The sequence below is a fragment of the Chaetodon auriga genome, chromosome 2 (assembly GCF_051107435.1).
Source record: "Chaetodon auriga isolate fChaAug3 chromosome 2, fChaAug3.hap1, whole genome shotgun sequence".
Classification (NCBI taxonomy): domain Eukaryota; kingdom Metazoa; phylum Chordata; class Actinopteri; order Chaetodontiformes; family Chaetodontidae; genus Chaetodon; species Chaetodon auriga.
Window position 1 is genome coordinate 26,705,844 of NC_135075.1, and position 23,820 is coordinate 26,729,663.

Here is a 23,820-nt window from a genome sequence, read left to right on the forward strand (position 1 = left end):
TTCTGTTCATCCTTTTGTCTCAGGACTGTGCTTCATTGTGTTTTGGGCATTGACTTATATGATATATATTGACCTATATGAAAATGGACGTTGCAAAGCGTGAGACCACTCTGCGGTTTGAGCTTTCAGTGGACTCCTACAGGAGCTGAAACCAGCTCAAACACCCTCTAGTGGTAGAGGTTAGTAACAGTCAGTGGTGGAAGACCCACTCAGAGCCTTATATCAAAGTAGTAACACCAGAGTGTAGAAATATTCTATTAGAGAAACAAGTTCTCCATTAAATATCTTACTTAAGTAGAAGTACAAAAATATTTGCAACGAAATATGCCAATAGTAAAAGTACTCCTCGTGCAGAATTACCCATTTCAGTTTAAGTTCATTTCATGTGTATTGCATTACTGGGTTATGATTGTTGATGCATTAATATGTTAAACATTTTCATGATGCAGCTGGTTAAGATGGAGCTAATTTCTATTATTATTATTATATATACTGCCAGGTAGCTTGTGAATTTCAATACAGTCTTATCTTGACCAATAATGAGTCATCATTTATTTCTTAATTATATTTTGCATTATTCATCTGAACCCGTAAAGTACCTAAGGCTGTCAAATTTATGTAGAGGAGTAGAGAGTTCAATATTTACCTCTGACGTGTAGTGGAGTAGAAGTAGAAAGTAGCATGAAATGGAAATACTATAAGAGAAGTACAAGTACATCAACATTGTACTTAAGTACAGTACTTGAATAAATGTACTTAGCATTATATAGTGTAGCATTAGATAATTATTAGTCATGCATTAACTTTTAATCAGCACTGTATTCTAGTTTTTTGAAGTGGAGATCACTTCAGCCTGATAATTAGACTGAATTGTCATGTTGCTTTCATTATTCAGGCTGACACCATGTTCTTCAGGTTGGAGAGGGGGTTGTTTTGTTTTGCCTCAACCAGTCAGCGGTTAGTGATGTATGTATGTTTTGTCAAAGTCATTTTCATCTGACACTGAAGTTGTGGTGGTGGTTCAATATACTTAAAAGGTTTCACTCTACAGCCCTACTTGGCCTGGTATGACCGGTATTTAAGCTAACTACAACGCAGTTTAAAATAAATTAAGAGTCAGTTTGTTAACTTTATGTAACTTTAACGTTACACAATTGGCACAATTAGTCAGATTAAGTGAAATTAAGTCATTCTCAACAAAAATGTCATAGAGTCTCTGCTGCAGCTTTGTCAGAGTGAGTTACTGCTTTTCACTGTTCACTCTACATCATTGACTAAGTGACTGAGCAGTTAAACCAAAAAATAATAAAGAAAGAAATCCATAATTCAAATATTTGCTAGTTACCTACTTAGGTGGATAAAACCCAAACAATAATGAATATTGAAAATACCCTCAAAGGTATTTACAAACTACACAGCATACTGAATCTATTTTTTATCACACAGAAAAACTCCTTATATAATAACTACTATAACTATTAAAACCTCAAAAATACAAGATATATTCGCACTCGCGAACTCAGCAGACCGGCCGCCATTATGGCTCTGAATTGTACACTATTACAGTGAAAGGGCGATCCCGGTTAGAGCCAAAATGGCACCTTTACCCCTTTTAAATAAAGAACCAATCAAATTCATGGAAATTTGGTGTATCCAATCAAAATCCATTTGCTGGGCGGGTGTTGCGGAACCGGGAGGAGCTGACTTGGGGTGTTGTGAATTCGTATAGCCAAGAAGAAATCTTGAGTGGGAGTTGTCGGACGAATTTGTTGTGCATTTTGTCCGTCGATTCGCACCGATTACCCAACGCGCTAGCCGCAGTCATGCCCGGGATAGAGAAGCTGCCGATAGAGGAGACGCTGGAGGACAGTCCCCAGGTAACCGCTCTCTTCCATGTAGGCTTCAGTTGGTATGCTAACGTTAGCCACTTATACGGCCGGGCTAACAGTCTTTGTAGGCTCAGTGTTTGCCAACAACTAGCGAAGAGATGTCAAGTTCTGGCAGCATGCTAACCGCTAACGGCCCAGCTAACTAAGGCGGACAGTTTAAACGGGATAAAACAGCTGTGCATCGGCATCAAACTGTCACGGCTATACCGATCCGCGGGTGGGAGTTTCCGTTAATATGCCAGGTCGTAATGTCAAGCTGAGGTGTTGGTTTGCACAGAAGTGAAGTCTTTAAATGAATAGTTAGCCTGGTACTTCCTTAGCCACTTGGTTGCTAGCGTCCCACATAGTTTCTCGCGGTAACGTTAACTGTTAATCTTTTGGCCAAGCAGCAGTGTCATCCTGCTTATTGTTAGATGTAGAAGTCACACTGGGCAGAAAGCTGCACTGCTTCAGATGAGCTGATACACTCCCCAGTCAGTGATGTTATTTCCTGCAGCAAATCCAGGGCAAAACACCTGCTGTGACATCACTGATCGGGGTGTGACCACAGTGTGATTCGTCTGACAGGTTCAATCTGCAGATAAAGGACATTATTTGGATGTTTTAGTTTATCTGTAGGCAAATCAGAGGCTTGCATCATGAAACGTGTTCCACATTTCAGCCTGTCTCTCTCTGGGTGACCTGGCCTCACTGAACCCAGCCTTTGTGATTCTGGATAATCACGAAAAAGGTCATCAACAGTTAATTCAGGGGTTTCCTATCCAGCTGTGAGCCTGTTCAAGTGAAAGAGGCATACTTTGTAATTACAAGCAACATCATTAAAACCATGAGTGGAGTAATTTGACGTGACACAGTGAGACCCTTGGTGAACTTTGGTTATTGCAGCGCCAGCATCTGATTTAGGTGAAATGTGTGCAGTATAATCACACAAGAAGAATGTGATATAGTGACACTGATTGCTCTGTGATACAGGCGCCAGGACTGTGATGCCTTCGTAATGCTGGTGTTACCTGTCCTTTCATGAAATGGTAGGATTAGTCCATTCATACAGCCTCCAGGAAAGCCCCACAATTCAAAATCTTTCTGATTTCTAACAATGACAGAATGAAAAGGAAAGATGAGCTCGCCTGTTAGCTAAAGGCAAACAGTGCAATTTACACAGATAGGTGTGGGCTGGTTTTTGGCAACTAAACAATGAATTTGGGGTTGAGGTTTTTATGGGTTGGTCATGTGATTAATACTGATTTCATTTGTTTTGTGTTTTGTCTGTAGACACGCTCTCTGCTGGGAGTGTTTGAGGAGGACACTGCAGCCATCTCCAACTACTGCACACAGCTCTATCAGGCCATGCAAAGGATTTATGACGCACAGGTACACACACACACACACACACATGATTCACAGGTGTAGTGCCACTGGCTTTGCAGGTATGGGCAGGACATACAGGAACATGAATAAATGGCAGCTGATTGGCGAAGTGTGTCTCCAGCTGCTCAGCGCTTTCTGCTATTTTCTCTTCAAGAATGAACTGAGTGCTGCGACACACCTGACCTCCAGACTGCTGAAAGAGTACGACAAACAGGTAGGCCAAGTCCCACGAAACACCAGAATCACTCAAACAGCCACCAGCCCAATGACAGTTGCCATCGGTCTTATGACCGCCACATCTTAATAACACTCTCCATCAGCTTTACAACAGTAGCCATCAGCTTTGTGACATTAGCCACCAATCTTATAACATGAGCCACAGGACATATAACACTTGCCAACAGCCTTATCACACCTACACAGTCCATATAATAACAGGCACTGGACACATTAACCACAGTTTTATCCTACCAGCCATTAGCCTTATGACATTAGCCATCAGCCTTTGATACCAGCCATGACCTAATTACACCAGCTATCAGCCTTATAAACTAGAGACGAAGGTTAAAACTCTTAAAGTCAGCTTTATAACACAAGCATCAGTCTTATGACCTCAGCCGTCACACTTATGACCCTCAGTAACAGGTTTATAACAGTAGCCACTGGCCTTATCTTCTGCTTCACACACCTATGCTAGCCGCTAAAACCGCCCTTTCCAAAGCTTCTCCAGCTATCTTGAGTTGAAATTTTGTCTGTCCAACAGTAAAGTCCAACACAAGATCTTGACAGCTTTGTAATTATTTCCTCTAGAAAGAACTTCAGGTCAACACATTTGTTTCATGATGAGATATTTTGAAAACTGCGAGGAATTCACAGGTTTCTCTGTCGTGCATTTCATGCTTAGTTACAGCTGCAGCAGCAGCGACAAATCAGTCTAATCCAATCCTCCATGTTGTTGCCGTTGTGTGCAGCGTTTTCCTCTAGGGGGCGACGATGAGGTGATGAGCTCCACCCTGCAGCAGTTTGCAAAAGTCATTGATGAGGTGAGAGAGAATCCAAACACACCAGAGCTCTGTCTGCTGCTGTCAGGCAGATTTCACCCGACATGATAGGACCTCGCAGTCGATTTGCTATTAATACCTGAGAAAGAGAGTAAGAAGCACTGTGTTCATCCTCTGTGGTCACACGTTCATCTGCTTCATGCTTCGCTCCCTCTCTCTGCCTCTCTCTCTTCTTTCTAGTTGAGTTCCTGTCATGCTGTCTTGTCCACCCAGCTTGCAGATGCCATGATGTTTCCCATCACTCAGTTTAAAGAGAGAGACCTGAAGGGTAGGAGACACACACACATGCAGGACACTGATAATCCGACCCTGTCTCAAATCTGTTGGCGGGTCTGTTTCTGATACACTCAACCCGGCAAGCGTTTTGTAGTGACGAAGCCAGAAGAGCGTAAATGATGTCAGTAGATAAAGCCTGGCTGTGCTGTGTTCCACTTCATCCCATAGATGAGGTTGAAGTCAGGGCTCTGTGCAGGCCAGTCCCCCCCACAATGACTGCTCCCACAGAATTATAAGCACAGCAGGAAAAAGTACAAATAAACAGAAGTATATAAACAGAGGCATCAAAAACATCCTTTGCACTGTGACTCGCTGTTCTTTTTGTCTCTCCAGAGATCCTCACTCTGAAAGAAGTCTTCCAAATATCCAGTGATGGTAAGTTAGTGCTGCTGCTTAAGGCTACAATTAATATTCAGTATCAATTTATCCTTTGTTATTTTTAGAAGGAGAAATTTCCATTAAGTTCCCAAAGCCCCAAGGAGTCAACGTCCGATTGGCTGATCCTAAGCCCACCCTTAGCGACTGTTGCTTTGTTAATATGACTTCTGCTGAAAAGCATTATGACTGTAAGTCCAATTATTGCTAAATGTCCATCTTGGCTACTGAGGACTATCCGTCTCACAGTGGGACTTGAAGCTGTGGCGCACATGTTTTAATAACGTCCACTTGACATCTGCTCGCAGCTCAGCTGGAGTCATTTGGGTAAATTGAGATAAAGTAATAAAATTAGTGTGTTATCTTCACGTCAGGCTAAGATTTTATCTACCAACGACCCGTGTGTTCCTTTCCCAACATTTTTTTTTTTTTTGGAAAACCAGAGGACAGTTGATGCAAATTTCTTTGATAAGACTGAGTCAGTTAACGTTTCTGCAGAGACGAAGGTTTGATCAGTCGTCTGTTTACAACAATGGAAAAACCCCAAAGGATTCAGTTTATCATGATCAGAGAAACTCCTCACGTTAGAGAAGCTTGAACTTACATTTACTTTGAACAATCAATTAACATTGGTCTTAAACATATTTGTGTTTTGTGTGTATTTGAGTGGAGGGCGGTTTGTCCTAATGTGACTGAAGACGAGGTGAGACTTTACGGCTGAAAACTCTGACGGAGACGTGTTTAGAGTTAGCTTGATGCACCACAGTGTAAAATAAGATAACGTAAAAGAAGAAAATGTGCAGATCTGTGTGTCAGTGTGACTCTCGGCTCCAGTTTGCCTGCACGTTCAGTGAAAACGACTTTTTTCCCACAACACTCACACTGCCGAGGTTTAGCTCTGCGTGTTTTTAATGGTTACTGAACTGTCTGAACTGTTTCATGTTCCTGTCTAACCCGTGTTACTGTTGCCACCAAAAAGTCTCACCCTCCTGCTCCTGTGTGCAGATCACGACACTGCCATTAACAGATACAGCCGCCTGTCCAAGAGGAGAGACAACGACAAGGTAATGACTCCAGAGACAGAAACACTCCTGTTAGCTTTAGTCATTCACTGATTCAAAACTAAAATTTAATATTAACCTTGTAGGTAATTTTTTATGTTCTGCGTCCATAATTCCTAAATATTTTCCTGTGAAGTTTCCTCAAATGATTGGTGACAGGGACAGTACACATACAGTTAGCTGTGTTGAGTTTCTAAGCAGTTATTGATTTCTCTTCCTTTAAAGAACTGCTCAGTACTGTAAAGTATGCGTTCAGTTAACTGTAGACACTGTTTGCATGTTCAGCCGACCTCCTGTGATCCGACATGAAGACTCTTTAGGTTTGCTGACAGTTCATTTCAGTTGGATAATTCAAACTGCAACAGCCGAGCACTGTCTCTAGTTTTCTTACAATTCACACCAAATTACTTTTGAACACCTCTGCAGTGATTATTAGAAAAAACTTGTGACTTGTGAAATAAACTGTCACCATTTTTTGAGTTTTTTAGCCCATAAACATCAACCTGAAACCTGCTTCAGATCAAAGCTCGGGTCAGTCAAAAACTCTCCTGTATGTGTGCAGAAAGGATGAAGTTTGTGCAGGTTGTTTTTCACTGACATGAACTCAAAGCAGAAGCTTCCTGAAAGGGAAACGGTCAGCAGCAGTCAAGTGCCAAAATCTGTATCTCACAATATGATTATCTTGACCAAAAATGTATTATCTCAGTATATCGTGTTACCTTGATACTGAAATAAGAAGAAAGTCTTGTGTGTTGCAGCTACGGGCGGAGGCTGTGGAGGACGTCTACACCTCCCGCAAGAAACAGCACCAGACGATGATGCACTACTTCTGCTCGCTGAACACACTGCAGTACAAGAAGAAGATGGCTCTGCTGGAGCCACTGCTGGGCTACATGCAGGCCCAGGTACACACACACACACACACACACACACACACACACACACACACAAAGCTGCTGCAGCCAGCGAGGCAGATCATGTGAGTGCATGGTGTGTTTTTTCTTCTCATATTGTAAAGTCTGACACAGATTGTGACCACAGATTTATTAGACCCATCCTCAACAACGTGACGTACAATAAACCTGCAAGGTAGCTGTGTGTAGGCGCCTCGAGAGCAGGTGTCATACAGCCGCATCAGATGTTGACTTTGTCCCTGAGTTAACTACTCCAGTCAGTTTTATTCCATAATATATGTGAGCTCTTCACTGCAGCAGCAAACACAGCAGAAAAACTGGACTCTTCCCAGCTGCTGCTGCTGATCCGTGTTTGTTCTGTGCAGATCAGTTTCTTTAAGCTGGGCTCAGAAAATCTCACCCAGCAGTGGGAGGACTTCCTGGGAACCATCGGAACCAGTGTCCAGAAGTAAGAACCCTTAACCCCCCCCCCAGTGTCTTAAGATGCTATTAACTTCAATTACAAATGAATGGAAACATGATGGTCGTCAGTGGTGAGGGGGACATCTAAATTCTGTGTGTGTGTGTGTGTGTGTGTGTGTGTGCGTGCGTGCGTGCGTGTGTGTGTGTAGTGTGCGTCGGGAGATGGAGCAGGAAATTGGGCAGATGCAGCAGACCATCCAGGACATGGAGAGATCATGTGACTCGCTGTATGCGCCATGTGACCCTGACCCCGCCCACTCACCTGTCTGTCGCAGCCTGACCAGGAAACAGGGATACCTGTACATCCGCAAGTAGGACATTTACACACATATAGATGTATTTTACTGCTTTTACTTCATGTCCACATGAAGGCTCGATGTACTGAATGTAAAACACCGTTAAAATCATTCTGAAGTTTTTGGCTGTAGAAGAAATGACGTCACTGCTATCAGTCAGTGTCATTCTTCAGTCTACCACTGGGGGGCGTCCGAGTTGGAAATCTTAAAATCCAACGCGAAGCAGCTTTAATGGATAATTCCAATTAATTTCAGCTATTTAGAAGAGAAACGAAGGCACATGGTAAAAGTATCTGTCTGAAACATCCATCACATGTATACACACTCACCCCCTGCTGCACCTCCACTGCTGCGGCGTCAGTGTTGGTATCTGGTGTTAAGGCTGAATTTGTCGTTTGCGTCGTCTTTGGAGGAGTCAAAGTTTTTCTTCTGTGTGTCTCTCAGTAAGACGGGGCTGGTGTCGTCGTCCTGGGAGCGCCAGTACTTCTTCACGCAGGGCGGTAATCTGATGCAGCAGGGCCGGGGCGAGGTGGCGGGCGGGCTGGTCACAGACCTGGACAACTGCTCCGTCATGGCGGTCGACTGTGACGACCGCCGCTTCTGCTTCCAGGTCACTTCCTTCGATGGCAAGAAGTGAGACGGCTCCCTTATGTTTTTGCTTCATGAATACACTCTAACATGTCTCTCCATGTTTAAGTCGTGAGAGTTATGGTGGAGGTGAAAATAGACTAAACTTAACGCGTTTGTCTCGTCAGAGTGGTGACGCTGCAGTCGGAGAGCAGGAAGGAGTGCGAGGAGGTAAACTGTTTCTCTGTCATGTGACCTGCTCTGTATTGACTGTCAGCTGTTCTGTTGCCTCCTCACACCTTCTCTCTGCTGCTTCCTCCACCAGTGGATCTCCACCATCAACAACATCTCCAAGAGGATCTACCTGAGTGAGAACGCAGAGGTCCGTGTCCTGCTTCCCTCATTAACCTGTATCGACCTGGTCGGCCATCTTTAGCTGCAGTGTAGCCTGGTGTCAGACCACATCACAGTCAGCACCTTAAAACCTCAGCAGCACATTAATGCCCTTTGTTGTACAATGACCTTTTCACTGATGACATATGGCTGCAATGTTCAGGTGTCTGCATACTTTTGGCCACACAGTGTATCTTAATCTCATATCAAGTATGACACAAGAGCAGCAACAGCGAAAACTTTAAGCCCTTTGAATTCATGCATTCAGAGTCTTTTCCTATTGGTTGATGCTGACAGTGCTGTCATCCTGTTGACAGGAGCTGGCAGCCAGAGTGAACCAATCAGCTCTTGAAGCCGTGACACCATCTCCGTCCTTCCAGCAGAGACATGAGAGCATGAGACCAAGCAGGTGTGTGTGTGTGTGTGTGTGTGTGTGTGTGTGTGTGTGAGTGAGTGTGTGTGTGTGTGTGTGTGTGAAAAAGTAAATTCTTTATATACAATAACTTCAGCAATCTCTTAACCAATCAGCTCTCTCTCTCTCTGTTCCAGTAAGGGGCGTGTGGGCCGAGCGAGCAGCATCAGCTCTGTGGGCTCCGAGCCGTCTCCCGCCCTTTCTGTGCTCTCATTGGATGCTCTGGTTGCCCCAGAAACACCCATCCAGTTTGACATCATTTCCCCCGTCACCGAGGAGAACTCAGGACAGAGCAAGACAGCAGCACAGTCTGGCAGGTAGGTGTGTGTGTGTGTGTGTGTGTGTGTGTGTGTCTGTGTGTGTGTGTCTGTGTGTCTTTGTGTCTGTGTGTGTGTGTGTTGGTTGGTTGCGTACCTTGACCATACCTAGAAACTGTGGATAGAGATTTGTTTGTGAGTGTACATCAGTGTGTGTGTGTTATTGTTGCAGCTGCTGGTTCATGGTCAATATTCTGTGTATGTGTGTGTGTGTGTGTGTGTGTGTGTGTGTGTGTGTGTGTGTGTGTGTGTGTTTACAGAAGGAGTAATCCGTTTGGTGAGACAGGAGACAGTGCATCAGAGGACAGTGAAGGTACCGTCGGTCTGGTCTTGTATTCCTCATGTGATCCGTGTTTTATATTATTAAACCTGAAAACTATTTGAGTGGTTTCTGTTGCAGTGAAGCATCCAGTTCCAGTTTAGTCACACTGTGGTTAATGAAAGTGTCCAAACTTGTTTTGTTTTTGTCTCTTGTCCAGACTCGATCCTCCACCAGCTCTTCATCGTCCGCTTCCTGGGCTCCATGGAGGTGAGGACCGCCGAGTCCACCGACGTCATATCCGAGACCATGAGGCAGATCCTGGCAGCCAGAGCCATCCACAACATCTTCAGGATGACCGAATCGCACCTGCTGGTCACCTGTGACTGCCTCAAGTACGAACCACACAGATGAAGTTTGACTGTGAGACCAAAGCTTGACAACATACAAAAGACCTGGACCTACACAAATGGGGACCTGGTTCAACTTGTAGGGACAACGAATAACAGCAAATGTCATGAAAGAATACAGAAGAGTACAGAATTCACTGTAACGCTGATCCAAAGAGGACATTGATAATAAATGTGTCTCAGCTTGTTGTTTTGGAAGCACTTTTTTCTGTGCAGGAAGTCTTTGATGATGACTTCATGTGTTTTTCTTTTCAGGCTCATTGATCCTCAGACTCAAGTCACTCGACTCAGGGTAAGATGATCTCTGTCTCTCTGCTGAGATGATGTTAGTGTCAGACATGTTTCTAATGAGTTATCGCCTCCTCTGCTCTCCTCCTCCTTCCTCCCTCCTCCCTCCTCCCTCCTCCTGTAGTTCCCTCTGTCCACTGTGGTTCAGTGTTCATCTCATCAGGACAACAAGAGGCTGTTCGGCTTCGTTCTGCATCCGGCGGGTGGACGGGGCGACAGCCGAGCCGTCTGCTACATCTTTGAGTCGAACAACGATGGAGAGAAGGTGGTCTGTGTGATCTGCGTTTGTCTCGCTGTCTCACACTCTGTCCGGTCTGTCTGACCGTCCGTCCTCTTCCTGTGTTTCAGATCTGTGACAGTATCGGCCTGGCCAAGCAGATAGCCTTCCACTCCGAGATGGTGAGACCGATTTGAATCTTCGTTTTACTGAAGCTAATGCTAATGCTAACTGGAACTAATGCTAACGCTAAATGATGATGGCAGTGGTTCCGTCAGGTGTTGTTGTGAAGTCTGCTTATCTTTGCTGTCTTGTTGTTTGTGTAGGACCGTAAGGCCGTGGAGAAGAGGAAGGAGCAGGACAAGGCCAAAGAGAAACAGCAGGAAGAACTCAGCAAACAGAGGCAGATCGAGAAGGTGACCTTTAACCTTTAACCTTTAACCCCACACGTAGTTATACTCCAGATAAAGCCAGATTTCAAAATAGAATGTGACGCTACTCCCAAAAACCCAAAGATATTTGATTTATTATCACACAGGACATCAACACATCCTCACTACTGCAAATCTTTAGAATTACTTTAATGATGAATCTTTTAATTTAACTAGGTTTTTATTAATATTCTGATAAAAATCACATATTTCTTCATTTTCAAATGGCCCTGTTTATTCTGAAAAAGCTCGTTTATGTCTGAAGCTGATAAATGGAAGCAGTTCAAACACCGTGATGATACCTGTGGAGCTGCAGGAAGATGTTGGATCTGTAAAACTCAGCGCAGGAAAGAATAAAAACTCTGTCATGCTGTTTATCGGCTGCACACACAGTTCAACATAAAACAGTGTTGATGTCTAACTCGTCTTTGTCCTCCTTTTGCCTCCAGGATCTGGAGGAGCAGAGCCGTTTGATCGCCGCTTCAAGTCGCCCCGCTAACCCGCCTGGCCCTGACGGACAATTCCTAGTGCTTAGCAACAGCCAATCAGAGGACAGCGATGCCGGGGAGGAGGGGAAGAAGAGGGGGGAGTCTGAAGCCTAACGAAGCTGAGGGAGGATGCATGTTTTACCACCCAGGCAAGCCCCAGCTGGTACTGTCAAAGCAACAGCTCAGGAATCAGAGGAGGGGAACACCGCCCGCCCGCCGGGCTGCCTGGGAAAGAAAAACATGTGCTCCCTCTCTGCTGGACTGCCTGTCACTCTGAAAACGGAGGATAAACTAAACGCACCCTCACTATAAGAGGAGGAGGGGAGGAGGCGTGGAAATGTCCCGTCACGGACTTTGATTTTATTCTGTGTGTAAAAACGCTGCTTTTTATACCGGCTCCACAAACATAGATTAACCTGTACGTTTCTGTTTTTTTATGTTTATTTTATAAAAAGAGGTAATGGCACTGATGGAGGATTCAGAGCAGAAAAAGAAAGAAAGCAGAGTGATGAACCGGGATCAGAAGGAGACGTGGGAGGAAACACAGAAGGCAGATTTGGACGGTGTCATTGTCGGTTCGTGCTCTTGCTCAAAGGCTCTTTGGCAGGAGGTGAACGTTTGGCCCCTCAGAGATCCAGAGAGGTAACAAGACGCCTCTGATGTCATAAGAAGTGTGAGATACAATGCTGTAAACACAGAGCAAGGAAAGAAAGAGAGAGAGAGCTTGGAGTCTTATTTTGAAGAGTACTTCCTGTTGTGACGTGAGCGGTTTTCAAAGCGTCCCGCAGTAATTTTTTTTTTTTATTCTTTCTTTCCTTCCAGGCGGTCACTGGTTTTCATTCACTTCACTGCAGAATGAAAATCAACTTGCGAAGTCTTAAAACTCGCTGAAACCTTTAATGAGTAGTCAATTAGAGGTCCCCTTAAAGAGCGAGCAGGTGCTTTAACACGGGGTCCGCCATGTTGCGCCGCCATGTTTCTACTGCAGCCCAGAACGGACAAACCAAACGCTCACTCCAGAGAGAGCCTTTCATAATTTTAGAGGCTGCCATATGTTCTGCTACAGGCTTGGAAGATGAGGGTGAGGCGAGGGGTATTCAGCTAGTTGCAGTGTGCAGCGTCACCACTAGATGCCACTAAATCCCACACTGGACCTTTAATCGATGAGTATATGTGACTCCAGCCTCAGGTGAGACGATGCGCGGTGGGTCGTTTTGGCTGTTTTTGGACGTTTGTGTAAACCAATGAAGTAATCGAATAAATGATCAGCAGATTTATCGAGTGTAAAGATAATTGTCAGCTTCATCACAGTGATGAAGAGTGGTGTCGGTATTGACCACTGAGATTTCAGCACCACGTCTTCCTTTTGTCAGAGAAGCTATGAACAAACAGAAAAGATCGATAACCATCAACGACTTCCAGTGCCAACGTCAACTTCAGAATTCGCCTTTTTGTCTAATTGTTGAAGTAATTGTAGAAAAATGGAACATATCATTCGCCACGCTTCGTCCAGCATCCCAGCTTTCCACGCCGTTTGTGTGCAGTGTGCGTTAGCATGTCGTCAGGACGGGAGCCAACATGGCTGCCAGGGGAGATCCTGAAGGAGTGAAGCTACAGAAAAAAACAAAAAAAAACCTCTCAAACTCTTTTCGTTTGAAGATTTTTATTCTGCCTCTTACAGAGCGAATAGTTGCATGAAAGTAGTGCTCTTTAACGAGAATCGTATCCTGTTCACCTCCAACCAACAGCTTCAGGCCTCAAACGGCCTCCTTTCTCCGTCTGTTCGGAGGTCGTGGAGACAGCTGAGAGGAAGAGTTTGAGCTCAGCTTTGGTCTCCTCCAGTCATCTGATCAGGTCCACGCTACTCATCCAGTAAACTCTGAAGAAGTTTAACATTATTAACATCTTGACGTATGTTCGGAACGTGTTTCATAAAAGCAGACAGACGGGTTTTAGACGTCTTTGCTGCCAAATAATCAGCTGATTCAGTGTTTGACAAACGTTTATCAGGGTCATTGTTTGTGGCCTTTTATGTTCCTCACAGGCTTTATTCATTCATTCATCAGCTTTTATCCAGAGAGATTCACTGATTCAAACGTCAGACTCGTTACACGTCAAAGGTCAGAGGTCACGGCCCCCTGACGCAGACAGACCTCTTCAGTCAGCCTAAACTGACGATGATGATGATTTGCTGTAACCAGGTGAAGGACTCGTGTTGGTGGAGCTGCACTTTACAGACGCAGGGAACGCGACAGGTGATGATGTTGAACTGTAAATATGTTTCTGTGATAATTGTTTCAGTGTCATGAATAATAAAAGGCTTTTCAGTGATAAATAAAGCACTAACTCCACCCCCCCGAGTCGGGCTGATGGTGTGTGAAGATCAAACGAACCTCCACGAGCCGAATGCCGAACAGACTGAATTGTTGATTTTGTTTACTTTCGTGTTAATTTGTGCTTATTTGTTACATTTAGCTCTCTGTGACTTTTGTCCATTACTTTTAGCTTTTTTAGCTTCTCTGCTCGCATGCTAATGAGCTTAACACACGACATCAGTGTGAACATTTATTTTTCTATTCAAATTGTAATTTCTTTTCTTTCTGATTAGAGTTTTTCATGTATCACCAAGCTGTGGCAGGTCAGTCTGTTGAAAATAAAACAAACACACAAACTGGCCCCTAAAACAACTTTATTCTAAAATAAATACAGTATCAACAAAATGAATTGCATATAGAAAAATATACCTCTCCATAAAGACGGTGAAAAAACAGAACAGGCCATAATGTCACGTAAATAACAAACTGATTATCCAAATATCACAATGTCTTTAAATACAAATTCATCCACCAAAACCAGCAAAACCTTCACTGAAAACATGGCTGACTTGTAAAAGTATAGAAGTTTATTTCAAGTGGAAAATCTCTGATGACAGATGGGCTGAATATTAACGTCTGCTGTAAGATAATCTCAAACATGAAAAATCAGTGCAGTTACTTCGTTTCCCATATAAAACAGAACAGAACAGAAACAGTGATTCCCAAACTGGAGCTCATCACACGCATTAAACAGGATTATGTGCATCAGTTTGGTGTTGATCACACAGCAGATCACATCACATCACACTGGTTTTACCGTAAACATGAGAAACAATAAAAACACATTAATGGCAGAATGTCAGAATGCTTAATAGGCACAGATATTTACACCTTTGACGCCGTTCACCACTGGGAAGGCTAACAGCGGGTTCAGGTAATAAATTCAAATTGATCTCTTTGACTCCTCTAAAGTGACATGAATGTGGCGCTGACTGCAGGTTCAAAGTGTTTTTCAGAACGAAGCTGGGATCTACAGGATTCTCTGCGTGCCATGAACGCAGCAGTAGAATGAGAGGACAAAAGATCCTTCACGTTTCCTCGAAGAGACAGCCTGACGTGAAGATTCAGCAGGAAGCAGAAGAAACACAGAGAGCGTCTCATCAGCGTCTACCGTTTCAGGATCTGGTCGGAGAGCCAGTCCAGACCCTCGGCCAGACCTGTACCGCTGACGGCGCAGGACGCCTGGACAAACCACTGCAGACACACAGACGGAGAAGAAGTTTATATCACCCCTTTATACTTCACGCTGTGAGCTCTTGCACAAGCTGTGCAGCGCCTTCATTTAAAACAGACATTTCTACAAGATTTTATTCTATGTTTCTTGACTTTCGCAGCACTTGTTTTTTTCTTATTCTCTCTCACTATATTTATTAGAACTTGCACACATGACACGGACACCTACCGGCCGTGAGACTCCTGATAGGCCCAGGGCCTCCGTGATGTCACTGATGGACATGGCTCTGGGCAAATCTTGCTTGTTAGCGAAGACGAGTAAGGCCACGCCCCTCAGCTCGTCCTCCTCCAACTGCAACACAAAAACATGAAGCAGGTGAGTTTAACAGGGAAGATGGAGGTTAAAAGGAGTTCCAATCAACCAATCAGCAACGTCCTCCTCCAGGCAGTTTAATTTGTGGTTTCTACGACCATCACAACCACTACTGGAGATTTAATCAGACATTTAGCACAGGTGTGTGTGTGTGTGTGTGTGTGTGTGTGTGTGTGTGTGTGTGTGTCTTCACCATCGTGTGCAGCTCCTCAGCAGCTTCTTTAATCCTCTCGGGGTCGTTGCTGTCGACCACAAATATGAGACCCTGAAAACAGACGGACAGAGCAACTTTCAGTGAGTCTTTCTGTTGTACTAGTTGTAGTAGTAGTAGTAGTAGTAGTAGTTGCAGTAGTATTACCTGTGTGTTAGTGTAGTAATGTCTCCACAGAGGTCTGATGATGGTCTGACCACCAACATCCCAAACTGTAAAACTGATGTTCTTATATTCCACTGTCTCCACATTAAAACCTGCGCACGCGTACACACACACACACACACACACACACACACACACACACACACACACAGAGGGAGCAGTGTATTTAATGACTTTGTATTATTTCATGTTTGCATTAAACGTGCGCTTTGGGACAGATGACTGACCAATGGTCGGGATGGTGGTGACGACCTCAGCCAGCTTCAGTCTGTACAGCAGAGTGGTTTTACCTGCTGCATCCAGACCCACTGCAGCAACACACACACACACACACACACACACACACACACACACACACACACACAGATAGAGTAAACTGCACTATAGGCCATCTTATATCTCCTGTGTTATATTCTTAACTGTTGATTAACGGGTCAGTAATAAAGTACAAAGAAAAATTATCAAATAAAACCACTAAATTACACAAGAAAAGTAACTATTGGTACTTGTGTACTACTAGCTACTACTTACTACAACTATGTCTCAAACAACAACAACACTAATAATAATAATAATAATAATAATAATAATAATAATAATAATAATAATAATGCAGTCAAGTCTCACCCATTAAAATGCGGACAGGTGTCTTGGAGGTGAACCTGGAGAAAATGTGTGAGATGATGACGCCCATGACTTCCGGTAGACAGATTCAAACCGCTCGTGAGTCTCCGTCTGTGTTTGAGTCGGTGTTTGAGCGTCTGTGCTTTTATAGAGCAGCGGTGTGTGTATGTATGTGTGTGTGTAATCCATGCTGTCATCCCGGCTGCTGTCAAAGCTGTACACGGTGGAACCGCCGTCAACACCGGAAAACAACACTTCTGCTAACACAACCTTCAGAATAAAGGCACGTTTTTTTTTTTAAATTCGTATTTGCTTTATTGGCATGAACACGATTAAAAGGCAAAGGTGTGGACAAATGACTTTTATTGTCGCCCATTCACTTCTAAGCAATTAAACAAGAGGTCAGATGTGCTCAGCTGGCCAATAGAAACACTGCTGCACTGTGTTCTGAAATTATATGTAATTATTCTGGCTTGTTTCTTATATAAATATATTATCAAATATCAATATTTATTTATTACTTGCATCAGGAGTGTGACATCATGACGTTTTCCAGGGGGAGCACGGAGAAATTTCATTGGACAGAAACACAATGTGATCCAATGAAGAGACAATACCATCAATGATCAATAATTGTCTGCTCTGTCCAGTGAAAGCCTGATATCTTATTCCAAAAACTATTAAAACTCCTCAATGAGTCGCCTTGTTGCATCAGGTGACATCATGTTCCTTCAATACCATGAACACACACACACTGCAGTTTATTTCGACTCACACACCATCCTGCTGCTGGAAATACTCACTAGAGCACTAATGTATATTAATCCACGGCTGAAAGTAGTCCCCAACAAATGCACTATTTCTCTTTGTTTCAGTAATGTTTGATAGAAACTGCAGTGAGCAGCTGTTTTAGGCAACTATTGAGCCTTTTTGAAGATGAAACTATGAGAGCTGAGAGACAGCGGCTGAGCAGGGGACAAAGTTAACACGATAGACACTGAATTTAGTTTTGTTTGATTGTGGGTTGAACGACTGCTGTCTGACTTTTATTTTGGTAGTAAGCCCTTGGTTCCTGTGTCTTCCTGCAGACTGCAGTGAAGCAGGAAGTGTTGCTCTGCCTCTTGTCGCTGTTGGCAGAACTGACACAGTCTGCTGTCTGTGTGTCGTGGATTTGTGTCAAAGGCTGGACTGTCTGTTAGTTTGTGTCTTTCTAACTTTGTGGTTGCTCACAGTGATCAAAACTACCCCAAAGATTTTTTTATTATTTGAAACTTTCCTATTTTATTTATTCTTTTAACTGTTAAATTATAGTTTCCCCACGAGGAATAAAACATAATTCAGTATTCCGGTGGGAAAACACTGAATCTTGTATTTGTACTCTAAATACAATGGGACTGAAGTATTTTTACCCAGATTCCCCAATAAATGACAGAGGACATGAAATTGGTGGATCGTGGTGTGTTTGAGGTTCAGGGAAGGACGTCACGTGGTCATCTGTGCTCCACATATCTGGCTGATCTGGTTTCCTTCATGTAGATTTTTACAACGCTGTCACTTGTGATTGCACAAGAGTCCACAAACTATATCTGAACTGTCTATTTCACAACCATGTCTGCTTCACTGACGGACAATAAATACTGTGAAAAAGCCTGTTGGCCAGCCTCCAGACGACAGAGCAGCCTCTTTCCTTGGACTGTGAAAGTGTTCATTTCATCCTCCATCATAAATAAACAACTCCCTCAGTGTATATGTGTGTACTGTAGGTATAGATATATATGTATATAAACAATACAGTTACTCATATACCATATACATATACAAATGTATGTATATCAGTAACTTTATAATTGAAATATTAATGTATACAGTATGTTCTGTGTATGTGTGGCATGAACGGGTGAAAACTGACATTTCATTGTGCAGAATTGTGCTGTCTTGATGCTTAATATACAAATAAAAACAATTAAGCACACTGTGTAGTTTAACTGAAGTAATACTCCCCCAAAACCTTATAACACCTATTACCTACATATTTTTTAAAGAAGGTCGTTAGTGCTAATAAAGTTTATTATTATTATTATTATTATTAGTAGTAGTAGTAGTAGTAGTAGTAGTAGTAGTAGTATGCATTAATGTGAAAGAATAATTAATATTACAGCTGTTAAAGGTGGCGCTAATTTCATCTACTTTATAATGGCAGGTATCTTAATCCATAATAATGCATCATTTTGTATTAATAACCTGACTCTGTGAAGTAATTTGTAACTCATGTTGTCAGATAATTGTAATGGAGTAAAAAGTGCAACATTTGCCTCCAAAATGTAGTAGAGTAGAAGTATTAAGGCGCATGGAATGGAAATACTCAAGTACCTCACATCTGAATCACAGAGGCGGAGGAGTCCCTGTGCACAGAAATGAAACTTACCGTGGCTGCTGACGACAGAACCAGGAAGCGAAAGTTCAGGAGCCGAAGTGCGGCGACGGCGGGCGGACAGATACTGTCACACAGCGGGGACACACAGACGCTCAGCAGAGACAGCAGAGACGCCTGAGGAAGAGGATGAAGATGAAGCTGCTTTATGTTCCTACAGTGATGGCAGTGATGGCAGCAGTGCTGAACGTAGGACTGACTGCTGCAAGGTGGACGACAACAGGTGTGTGCGCGCACACACACACGGACACACAAACACACACACACACAGACATACACACACAGACACAGACAGACAGACAGACAAACACACACACACACACACACACACACACACACACACACACACACACACACACACACACACACACACGAGTAAGCAAAAGTTACATAAACATCTATTTAACATGTAAATAGAAATGTGTCTTTTACAGTGATTTTGTGTAATTTTGTGACATTATGAGTACGACTACTTTACAAAGCATACTTCAGGATAATAACTAGTATTTTTGGTATTTTTCTTGTATTTAACAAATCCCATGAAAGTACCAAAAGCAGCATTGACTTGATCGATAGTGTGTATCCAGAGCCTGACACTCGGTGTTGTATTAAAAACACAAGAGTGAGTCTCACTGTTGCACTTGCGCTGACACTGTAGTTTACTGTGACTCACTCACACACCGTCCTGCTTCTGGAAATACTCATTAGAGCACCAAATGTGGATCAATCCGCTGCGGAAAAAAGCCCCCAACAAATGCACCATTTCCTGCTGTTTGAGTAACATTTGTTAGAAACTACAGTGTCCAGCTGTCAGAGAGTATTTAGAGACAACACATTGTTGATTTTTTTTGGTCTTTTCATGGAATTTATTGACAAAAGCAAGGACAAAAATACACTATATCACCACTTAGCCTTCACGATGAGACAATCAGCTCTAATTATCGCAGTATACTGTACTGTACAGTGTAAATGTGACAACCACACAATTAAAAATAAGCACATAAAGAACATCTTCTGTCATGCTGACATGTTATTTGTGTGGCGTCTCTTCCTCTTTCTTTCTGCAGGACCTTATGGGCTAAATCTAAATGGGAAGATGTTCACTTTGTCTTTTAATGGAGGAGGAATATCTTTCTATCCCCCCTATTTTTTCTCTGCGTCTAACTCCCGGCCTCGCACTACTCCCTACCCAACCCCTAGATACACCACCCGACCCTACTACACCACCACCACCACCCGACCCTACTACACCACCACCACCAGACCCTACTACACCACCACCACCAGACCCTACTACACCACCACCACCAGACCCTACTTCACCACCACCACCCGACCCTATTACACCACCACCCGACCTTACACCACCTACCCTCCCTGGACCTCCGCACCACCTACTAGAGGTAAATGCACTCACAAAGCGCTGGGCAGACAGCATACACTCAGCTTTGGTTAGCTTCTGCGCCAGACAGTTAGCATACAGTCAGCAGTAGGCGTGGTAGTAGCAGATGTCTACAGTCTCTCATTGGTTTATATTGAAATGCATATCTGGAAACTTTATGTCCAGATTGTCCGTAAAACATTAACCATAACATTTGTCTGCTCATAGCATGTTCTGAAATCATGAGTAAGGTTTTTATGCAGATGTTCAGACAAATAACGCACTTGAAGGTGAAGCTAAATACTGAAAAAGGAAAACAACCACACAACTGTTCCTGTGTTTGTCGTTTGCCAATCAACACTTCCCTTGTGAACTCTGACCCCTGCAGGTGTGTCCGTGTGTCTGCGCTTCCTCACCGACTATGAGCAAAGACAACCCATAATCTTCACACTCAGCCCATCCAGCAGAGCCCCGCTGAAGCTGGAAACCAGTTTCGGAAATGAATTTCGACTGTCCTTTGACAGATACAGTTACAGGAACCTGAACTTGCAACCTAACTTAAGATTCTGGTCCAGCGTTGGACAGGACATCTGGACCAGAGTCTGCGTCACTGTGGACTCTGTGAAGAAGGTGGCTCAGGTGTTCAGCGGCCCGAACATGAGCATCAGGAAGAGGCTTCCTGTTCAGGTGAGGACAGAGTGACACACACTGAAGCAAATTTCCTGCTTCTTTAGCATTTTTGTTGCTATAACCTGATAATGGGACTGAATTTCAGTCAAACAGCTGAAACACAGCAGTGATGCGGATATTCAGGGTCTGAAAAGGGCTTTAATACTTTGACTACAGAACTACAGTTAAACAACCTGTTGGATTCAGTTTCGGATATATTTTGTGATTTTAAAAAAAAATTGAGTAACAACTAAATGTCAACACTTGACTTTGAAAACATGCTTTATCTTAAAACAATACAAGTTAGCTTGCCTTGAAACGTTCGTAAAAATAAAGGTGTGGTCGCTGGGATGGTGCCTTGTCAAGTGATCGTAAAAATATGTTGCGTTTCCTGTCTCAGTTGGCACCGACCATCTTAATCTGCACTTCTTGTGGCTTTTGAGAAACTGAAACCAATTCCATAAAATGGATGTCATGTTTGTCAACAATTTCTTCAGCTTTGGCAGATCGACTATTGTAATTCCTTACTGGCAGGGCTCCCAGCATGCTTGTTAAAACCCTTGCAGATAAACCAAAATGCAGCAGCTCGCCTGGTCTTCAACCAGCCCAAACGACCACGTGACTCTGCTGTTCATATCCCTCCACTGGTTCCCAGTTGCTGCCCGTATCTACTCATCATCATCTCTAATATCCATTTATGTTTGTGTCCATGTATTACTCACGTTGTGGGGACATAAATACGTTCACATTGTGGGGACTCACTGTACTTGTGGGGACAAAATGCAGGTCCCAACAATGTAAATCACACAATTGTAGGGTGAAGACTTGGGTTAAGGTTACGGTCAGGGTAAGTCTTTAGACATGAATGTAAGTCTATGTAATGTCCCCAAAAGTGATGAAAACCGAATGTTTAATGTGTGTTTTGTGTGTGTGTGTGTGTGTGTGTGTGTGTGTGTGTGTGTGTGTGTGTGTGCGCGCAGTATGCCTGGCCAGGTGAGCCTGTGATTGATTTTACAGGTTTTGATGGTCAGCTGACAGACGTCCAGGTGTGGGATTATCCTCTCAGCTACAAAGAAATCTTCAACTACATGACCAGCGGCGTCTACGCGTAAGTGTGTACCATGTATTCCTCACGTTGTGGGGACTCACCCTCCTTATGGGGACAAAATGCAGATCCCCATAATGTAAATCATTACATTTTAGGATGAAGGCTGGGATTAAGGTGAGGGTTAGACATGTAGTGGTTTTGGTTATGGTTAGGGTTACTCTCCATGAAATGAATGGAAGTCTATGTAATGTCCCCATAAATTATGTGTACCCGACTGTGTGTGTGTGTCATTACTAACATTCACACAGAGATCAAGTATCCATGAGCTAGCTAGCTAAATATGTTTACATTCCCCAAAATAAGGTATAGGCACCAATACCCTACTCCTTTATCAATATATTTTTTGCTGGCTCAAAAATTGGCCAATTTAACTATATCAAGTTTAAACATGCTAAATTCTTCAATAAACGTTTTCATCTTTTAAATCCATCATTTAAAAATTTGCTTTTGTTTTCAGGCTGTACCGCGGCTCCGTCCTCACCTGGTCCTCCATCAGCTACTCTCCCGGAGGAAACGCGCTATTGGAGGACACCTACAAGCGGCAGGCACAACTGCCAGCCAACCGCAGTGGGACAGGGCGTCGACCGGAGCGAGCGAAGAAGACCAGAGAGTTTTCCATCATGGTGGAAAGGAAAGAGGGACAGAGACAACAGCTTTAATGAAACACACAGGGCATGTGTACAAAGAGCTGTGTGCTCAGTTCTTCATTTAATAATACGAAATTCTTAACAATCAATCTTTAAAGATCAATAATTAATAGTGAATGGAATTCAAACATGATTGACTCATGTGATTATACAGTATTTCACGGCAACATAACATAATAGCCTCAGTAGCAGAATTCATTTTTACTTTGACTTTATATTGTTCTCTTTTTAGGTACATTTGCTTCCTTAATTTTCTATATTGTTAAGAAAAAAAATAAAGAGATGGCAGATTGTAAATCACATTTATCAGGGGTGGAAATAACAAATCACTTAGCTGATTTTCATTGTTTTAATTCATTTAAAGTATTTGTACTCACCCACCATGACCTTCAGTGCTGGTTCAGTTTCAGCCGTCCATTCAGTCAGTTCCTGATTCACTGGCTCATACAAGCACTGTGTACAAGGTTATTAGCTCAGCACTCACGGACTGACTATGATATGTCAGAACTAGGGGCAGCACATGGAATATAACAGTAGGCTCCTATTTATTAGCATTTTTCTGGAACCCACACAATTTTGAATCTGAATTATGGCGTTAAGCAGCTAAAGAGCCTGATATTTCCCTCATCAGTTGACCAAACACATTTATGGAAATTGTAGTTCTTCAGGCCATCAGAGTAGTTTATTGTCGTGCTTATATGGCTTCAATAAAAACAAAAACAGTGACATCGCCAGGGGAGCAAAATAACACGTAGCTCTGCAGCATAATGGCTGAAGGTGCTTGTATTAGCTTATGCAGAAAGTATTGTTAGCATGACATTTTGAAAATAGCCACAAGCTAACTTAGCCAGACAGAAGACTGTTCCTCTGTCCACATTAGCTGGCTGTTAACTTTTACCCATTGACACCACTGATTAGCAGCCAAAGCTAACAAGCTAGCAACTTACTCAAAGGACCCAACAAGCTAACAGGATGTTGTCGTACGTTCACACAAACAGAAACCTTTCATTTGAAAACAGATGCTTCCCATTTTCTCGCATTTGTTTTTATGAATTAAGAATTTGTATTTGTATTTGTCCAACATTTGACTGTCTTGTTTCTGACAGTGGAGGAAAATGAAGAAGAAGAACATTTACTGAAGAACTTTACTCAAGTAGATTTGAGGTTCTTGTATCTTAC

The 23,820-nt window shown here is 43.1% G+C and overlaps 3 protein-coding genes across 3 annotated transcripts; 2 read left to right on the plus strand and 1 right to left on the minus strand.

Moving 5' to 3' along the window:
* The first annotated feature begins 1,687 nt into the window (after positions 1-1,687).
* On the plus strand, positions 1,688-13,837 carry appl1 (adaptor protein, phosphotyrosine interaction, PH domain and leucine zipper containing 1). Its single transcript, XM_076744299.1, has 22 exons — positions 1,688-1,877; positions 3,162-3,260; positions 3,412-3,471; positions 4,229-4,300; positions 4,499-4,586; positions 4,928-4,969; positions 5,975-6,033; positions 6,789-6,935; positions 7,310-7,392; positions 7,556-7,717; positions 8,147-8,335; positions 8,458-8,500; positions 8,595-8,651; positions 8,980-9,071; positions 9,212-9,391; positions 9,652-9,704; positions 9,871-10,045; positions 10,316-10,352; positions 10,473-10,613; positions 10,697-10,747; positions 10,892-10,981; positions 11,446-13,837. Exons 1-22 carry the CDS (start codon positions 1,824-1,826, stop codon positions 11,596-11,598), a joined length of 2,127 nt encoding a protein of 708 aa, XP_076600414.1. The 5' UTR covers positions 1,688-1,823; the 3' UTR covers positions 11,599-13,837.
* A 320-nt stretch (positions 13,838-14,157) lies between these two features.
* LOC143328890 (ADP-ribosylation factor 4-like) lies at positions 14,158-16,655 on the minus strand. Its single transcript, XM_076744341.1, has 6 exons — positions 16,409-16,655; positions 16,009-16,089; positions 15,764-15,873; positions 15,599-15,670; positions 15,262-15,384; positions 14,158-15,053 (listed from the first exon to the last, which is right to left on the minus strand). The coding sequence occupies exons 1-6, from the start codon at positions 16,473-16,475 to the stop codon at positions 14,967-14,969; spliced, it is 540 nt and encodes a 179-aa protein (XP_076600456.1). The 5' UTR covers positions 16,476-16,655; the 3' UTR covers positions 14,158-14,966.
* Positions 16,656-18,864: 2,209 nt separating this feature from the next.
* LOC143328885 (uncharacterized) lies at positions 18,865-23,361 on the plus strand. The gene is made up of 5 exons (XM_076744328.1): positions 18,865-19,059; positions 19,904-20,239; positions 20,606-20,904; positions 21,867-21,994; positions 22,452-23,361. Exons 1-5 carry the CDS (start codon positions 18,966-18,968, stop codon positions 22,651-22,653), a joined length of 1,059 nt encoding a protein of 352 aa, XP_076600443.1. The 5' UTR covers positions 18,865-18,965; the 3' UTR covers positions 22,654-23,361.
* The last annotated feature ends 459 nt before the right edge of the window (positions 23,362-23,820 follow it).